General features: G+C 34.5%; 1 protein-coding gene across 1 annotated transcript; it reads right to left on the reverse strand.

The window, feature by feature from the left end:
* Positions 1-4,515: 4,515 nt before the first annotated feature.
* On the reverse strand, positions 4,516-7,019 carry LOC124414532 (seipin). The gene is made up of 5 exons (XM_046895493.1): positions 6,575-7,019; positions 6,260-6,405; positions 5,945-6,147; positions 5,098-5,422; positions 4,516-4,798 (listed from the first exon to the last, which is right to left on the reverse strand). The coding sequence occupies exons 1-5, from the start codon at positions 6,796-6,798 to the stop codon at positions 4,680-4,682; spliced, it is 1,017 nt and encodes a 338-aa protein (XP_046751449.1). The 5' UTR covers positions 6,799-7,019; the 3' UTR covers positions 4,516-4,679.
* Positions 7,020-7,514: the final 495 nt, after the last annotated feature.

Below are 7,514 nucleotides of genomic sequence, written 5' to 3' on the forward strand. Positions count from 1 at the left end.
TTTCCTCCCTCTTTATAAGTAGCAAAATAGGCCCTTCCGTTCATGTGTAACAAAAACTGACTTTCTTCACGCCGGAGGCTTGAAGAAAGTGAAAAAAAACTTCGAACCATTCCAATAAACACCATACGAAGATATTCACCCCCTGAATATTCGTAAATTCAAATCGCTGGGTCATTCTCCTAAACAATTATTATTGTACGCCCACAATGGTCGTATGTACTAAATAAGAACCTAAACTACCCTCTCAGCGATTGATATTTAATTACACCCTCTCGAAGCGACGGATTTATTTGAAATCGTAACTTCGCGAGGTGTAAATGAGAGGGCAGAGAAGGGTCTAAAGGGTGGACGCCCCTTTGCAGCCCAATTTTCGTGACGTGCCTGTACGTATAACTAATTCTATCTTGGCGTTATGTATAAACCTCGTTTTCGACAACGGCGCACATTATCCCGCATGCATATGGATATATCAGACTAGTCGCTGCAACGTTGTTTTAGCCAATTTAGTGTTACAGGCTTCAAAAGGTATTCCATGTCAAATTAGTGAAGGATTTTCCGAAACATTTTTTTAGTTTTACCAATATTTTCCGTGGGGACGGGGTTGAGGTTCAGAATTTGAAAAGTTTGGAAAGTGCCTAATTATGAATTATTTGGTGGCGAAACTTGAAGTGAAGTAATCAAACTTTCACGAAATGACGAAGTTTCGAATGGTCGGAAACCCCACGGCTTAAAGTTCCGAAATGCAAGATTCTGCGAATTCAAGTCACGATAGAGCCGAATTTCAAAAATCAAAATATACTCATACGGCGTAGTTTACTCAGCGAGTGGGTGTAAAAAATCAGAAAAATCGAAAATCTAAAATAAAGAAATATCACAGTTGTGAAATTTCACCAAGTTAGAAATTCGCAGAACTGAAAATCTTCGATCATTCGGAATTCTTTGACTTGTCGGATTTATATCCTTTCGAAATTTTGCACTTTTGGGCCGAACTTTGGGCGTCAAAGTTTGATTTCTTTACTTCAAGTTTCACCACCAAAAAATTCGGAATTTGGCACTTTTGGAACTTTTCAAATTCGAAATCTCAACTCCGCCGCTTTCCGTGATAGTATAGCCCCTGGAAATCCTCGACAAAGATAGTTAATTTTTTTCAACCAACTGTTATTAGCCTCTGAATCTTTAAATCCACGTCAAAGATGATCACCCAATTGATTTTGAAAAACCAAAAATGTATATATACGGTTTTCAATTTAAGAAATTTAAAAACTAAAAAATTTCAGAGTGAAATTATGATTTTTTTCTTTCGTTGGATCTTTTATTTTTATACCAATGCTCAGAATCTATTTATAATTTATACACTAATAACATATCTAATACAGATAAGTGACGTAACGATCTATCTAACTGATTAGATTAGACCTCGATATAATATTTCTGTCGATATGTTCTTCTCATTCAACTCGCCGATTAAAGAAATGTACTTCGACTCTGAAATTCTCATGTAAAAAATTTTCAAATTGAAAAGCGAATATTTCCAATTTTGATTTCTGAAAATCAATCGTGTCATTCTCTTATTAGGTATAAGATTTGAAAATTCGTAGACCAATTATAACGTATCACTAATAAAAATTGAAAGAAAATTTTTTTTTTAATTTACTCACGGGTTTCAGGGATAAAATATTATTACATTATCACAGGAACAACCCTTATTGGTGAAAAATAAAAAAATCTCACATGGTCAATGATTTACTCAGTTGACATGGGCTACCTTATAAACATGCCAAAAGTGCTGTATATGTATATATACGTACACCTGTACAAGTAAAAACATCCCCCACCCCTCGTTATATTGAATCGCATGGCGTGCGGAGATAGCGTCATAGTGATAATTAATATATCAGAATACATATTATATATGTGTGTACAAGCGGTTTACAAAAGCCATCCGAAACGAGAGAAAACCCTCCATCGGGCAGCGACAATTCACCCGAGCTGTTTTCCTTTCGCTAATTGGATTATACGAGCTCATTCAGTTCGCCCTCCGGGATCGATGGAAAAAGAAAACATTCTACGTGAAATACTCTTTACATTTCGTTTTTCTTTCTTTCAGTCGAATTCCCCACCCCGCGTTTTTTTTTTTTTTTTTTTTTTTTATTTACCTTCTTTTTCTCTTGTTTGCTTTACTCTAATTCCTCTTAATTTATTTTTCGAGTATTTCTTTGCCCTATGAAACTTTCCACCTCATCGTTACTTTTTCTCTATATATATATATATATATATATCTAAGTTATTTCTTATTTTTCTCTGTTTTTGTTTTTACTATATTTTTATATCTCTTCATATCAAATCGATTCCCCAATCTACTATTTTAACAATGAACGTCTATTTTATCCCCATAATATTTCTACCATTTTAACTATCTTATTTACTTTTACTTTTATACATATATTTCTATTACTGTTTTTATTTTTATTATTTTTATCTCGATTTATTTCTTATTTATTTTTACTCGTACATTTTATCATATCGATTATTTATTTTTTATTCTTTTATTCAATTACCTATGTAGTTGGTAACCTGAGTCGTTATCTTTTCTGTACTCTTTGTTTATATTTTTTATCTATTTTCTCCCTGTCCTATCTACTCCTAGAATTCTAATTTAATTTTATGCTCTGCACACTGTTCAACTGTATTAATGCTTAAAGAAACTTTTTCCAGAACGAATAAACCCTTCTCTCTCTCTCTATCTCTCTAAATTTTATTATATTCTCTCCCTTTTCAATGCTACACTAAATTCTCGAATGAGGGTCGGATAAGAAAAAAATTCAAGCAATACCGCATACATTCGACAGGTGCGGCATACTTGCTTTTCCGCATATGAAAGCCTTCATCCGCAAAAAACCGTGAAAGTTTGTTTTGTCTTCGTTTTATTTATTTATTTATTTATTTTTTTTTTCGTTTCTTTATCCGAAAAAGAATTTCACGCACGTCGTAAATATGAGACATTCCAGCTCTGCTTTTAAAGTTATAGTGACCCCATTTCCAACATACTCTTCGAAATTTTTCTCTCAATTTTCCGCCACCACAGATTATTGTTGAAGAAGAAAAACACACGTAATATCGAAAAAGAAATACTGGAATATTGTTGTTTCTCTGATAATGATCATTCTCATAAATATATCCGCGTTGAATTTGGATTCAATTTTAAAAGATGAATAAAATCCGTTTTTGTTTACTTCAGGCTGCGATAGATTCTTGCAAAATTTTTCTCTATTCGCTGTTCCAGAAAAAATACTTCATCTTCCAGTATCCAGAAGGTTTTCAGTGAACATGAGAATCATCTAACCTTTCGATGTTGCAAAAATTTCAGTTTTGTTAAGATTCTCAAGATATTTCTGTAAGAGATTTTTATCCGATTAATAATAAAGTGCAAAAAAAAAATAATTGCCAAAAGAAATAATCGGAAATACGCTTCCACCGAGAATAGTAAGCGATCGTTATTCATAATTGGTAATAAAAATTCAATTACAACGAAACCATAATAATATTTCATTTATTTTCCTTCAACAGATTTGATCGCGGGTGCCAATTAAAAACGAGATACGAATATTTGCGATTTGAGGATTGTTTGGGTGATTTAAATGGCATTATACGTTCGTCAATTATACGACCATTGGGATTAATTCCCAAAGGATATTAGCGGATCGTTCGATTCGATAAGCTAATTGAACTCGACATTGAAAAGTGTGTTTTTGTGATGGTGAAAATATCATACTGTTTCATCATAATTTATTCGCACCCTTTGCACAGCTTACAATTAAAATAAGTATATGCATTCTGCCATTAAATTTCATTCCTTTAACATATTACGGTATTTACATTATAATATTGTGTATTAAAGATAAATATATATATGTGTATTCAAGTACATCTAAGTACCATGGAGCAATTAGAACAATTCTTTTTCGTTGCATTTCATTCCCTCTCTATCACTCTGAGCCTCACTTTTTCTATCTTATAATTCACTTAAAATCGAACAGAAAGAGTTATTTCTGCAAAACTTAACAATAATTCGTATAATAATGCTTTAAATACATAACGAACTTTAAATGATTTGGAAAAAATCCTATCACATGTTACTCCCTGAAATATTGGAATATTAGGAATTTTAATTGATTTCATACCCAACGAACGTCTTCATACTTTTTCACACGCGTTAACAATTTAAAGTTTTCCAAAATTTTTCACTTAATCCATACACATAAATGTACATAATTTATAGTTTGATCACAAAACGACTGTGGAACAGAATGTCATTAAAACATTCTATCGATATCTTTGGTTAATTTTATTGCACAAGTAAGATCGTTGAAATAGAAATAAAACGTAATTAAGATTGTAATGCGTGTATGATAACAACAACAACAACAACAATAATAATAATAATAATAACTGTAGTCCGTTTAATAAAATCACAAACTGCAAATAAAAATAAAAACAAAAACAGTCAAGGAATGGAGCTCAGCTCTAACTCTGACATTATTGCATTATTCTGATTGATTCAATGGTAACAAGATATAAAAGTACAAATCTTACATGTTTTGATCCCGCCAAATATTAATACAATAATTTATCAGCTTCAAAATTTGTTCATCAGCTGTACACTTGCAAGCGGTAACCAATTATTTGATCGTTTCAAGTCGCGAAGTCCCAGCAGCTGTGCTCTGGCCCTCTTCTTTTTTACGCTTCGGAATTTCTTCAAGCATCGAAGTATCCCCTTGCGACGAAGTATCTGAAGACACTTTGAGAAGGTAATGATGTATCGTTGAAATTATTCGTATTGTAGAAAAAAGAGAAAATTTTCACTGTCCCAATACCATCGCAATTCTCTCAAGTTGCTTCAATTTACACGATAATCGATTGATAATTTTGCTTTTGTGCTTCGAGGTAAACGACAAGAAAATAAAGTTTCCTCACGACAAAAATTTTTAATATCATTAAGCTTAAGCGAAATTCGTGTTCAAATTCAAACCACTGATTGTAACTTTACGGCAAGACCTAGCGAATAATTATTACATGTTATATGATATTCGAACTTACGATCAGTATCAGATTTCCCATCCTTATAATCGCCACCCTCCTCCTCCTCCTCCTCCTCCTCCTCCTCCACCTCCTCTTCACCTTTCTCATAAATAAAATCATCATCCAGTATCTCTTCCTCAGCAATAAAGTGCAAGTAAGATAGAATGCATATCAACGCTATAAAAAATAGGTTGGTACTGATCCCCAGAATGGCAGACAGTATTGGCCAATGAAACATGATGTAACGTAGCCCGGACAAGTGTGCGTTAATCATCACAGTAGCCGAGTAGAATTCTACAAATCGCGACTGTATTTCCACGTACACGTCCGTCACTGGATGACTCTGTACAGCAGAAAATATATTCATTATTATGAGTAATCTGCCTTCCTTCCAATCATCTGTTATCAGTAAATTGTCACCCCTTCAAGATTGGATTTAACCTTGGAGTGAATGTGTGATGATGCTTCAATTCATGTTGAAGCGATTGAAACACCCTGTGATATTTTGCAAAAATAACAACATCTACAAGGAAAGTGCGCAGAGTTTAAGCATGGAATTTTTTTGACAAATGAGATTCAACTGATATTTCTCTTTTGACATCCTCGTAAGTCAGTAAGGCTGCAAATTCCAATAATAAGGATCTCAAGTAATCTAAAACTAATATTTTATAAGCAAATAATAAGAAACATCTCAAACACATGCTTCTTATGTAAATATAAATTCTTATCTCAAATTATTTCTTTTACCCATCTTCAAAAGAACAAGAGTTCTACGTTTTTCTATCTTAATTTTTATGTTACTTTATCGGCAAATAAATTCATTTTGCGTAAGATGTGTTTTAACAAAATGAGTGAAAAAGCATACTTGATCTTCCTCAAAGTTGGCAAACATTTCAAGAACAATGTTTTGCTTCTCTTCAGTACTGCCCAATATCATCATGGGCGAGAACGTCAAAGTAGTGAGAGTATGCAGCAACGAACTTCGATAGTGTAACATGGCTGAACGGCAAGCATTTCCGACCAAGACTCCATCCCGATCCCTCAATTGAGCGCAGACCATGAACATTCCTCGATAACGAATAAATGTAAATGAATAAAAAGACAGAATCAAGATTATTTGAAGATGCCTGATTGGAAAAATGAATCCTCTGACATCGAAGTCGTTGCCAAATCAACGTACCGAGTTCCTTGTTAGTCGGCGATTCCGGCATCTCCATATGCAGATTTACTTTGTATGGCTGGCCGACCATCAGGAGCTGTTGTTTCTTAGTCAGCTGAACATGAGCGGAGGGAAAGCTACATATCCCTTTCTTTTCATCGCAAGATCTAGTGTGAAAAAATTCAAATAAATAAACAGCAAGTCGGATGGAGGATGATAAAAATTGAAAAAGCACGTGCCAGGTTCGAGAAGGTTGAAAAATATAAATAGACAGGAATCTACAGGCGAATTCCTAACCTCAAATTCTAACCTAAAAATTCTCAGAGCTTGACTCACTCGAATTTTAAGTGAACGGGGCGCACGTGAGATATGTTCGGCATGTAAGCGTAGTAGAATGCGGCGTATAAAAATATGGATATCCAAACAACAACAATCGCTGTGATAACGATAATGCCGCCTCGTACGACAGCATCTCGTGCCGTTTGAACGCCTTCGGCAGTCTTTTGTTGAACATTAAACAGCTTCACTTCCAGTCGGCGAAACAAACGAAGTATAACCATTTTCGCCTACGAATTTTACTGATAGCTGTTCCGATGATTAACGCCGATATAGATAATCAATGTGTGGAAAAATGTTTACTCCAACTGATTCCCAGATCTTACTGCTTGTCACAGAGATAATTGTTGTTAAAATCAAACGATATATACCGCAACTTCTGCAGTTATCGACTGTTTCATATGCATTTTGATAGCGGTTCAAGTCATAAGGTCATTTCCCGTATCAAAGTGCGACATTTACCACGCTTTGATAGTTTGACTAATGATAACAAAATCACTTCTACGAGGATTGGTTGTCGTACTTTGGTAAACGGGTACCGAAAAACGTCAAAATTGTTTCCAATAAGCTAATGTTGTCGCCGCCTGACAATGCGTTTGCTAAGTTTGTGCTAATGGAAACGTAAGGCTGGATTTTCATGAGCAGCAAAACGTGGCGGCAGCATTTCCCACTATACAAGCATTCTGATTGGCCGACTAAGGTTAAGTTGAGTTCGTCTACCAATTAGAATGCTTGGATCCATGGATCCACCACAATTCTGTAACATCCGACCGGAACGTCCATATGTCTTACCGATTATTATTATTATTTATCAATACTGCCAACTAACCCAACTGTAAGTACGAGAATCTTGTAACTAGGAAGTATTGAACTACTGCCTAACTATTTGAAATATCCCTAGATACGGACCTACAGACCTGCGTTCTGAAACCTTACTTGA

Source organism: Diprion similis, chromosome 14 (assembly GCF_021155765.1).
Source record: "Diprion similis isolate iyDipSimi1 chromosome 14, iyDipSimi1.1, whole genome shotgun sequence".
NCBI lineage: Eukaryota > Metazoa > Arthropoda > Insecta > Hymenoptera > Diprionidae > Diprion > Diprion similis.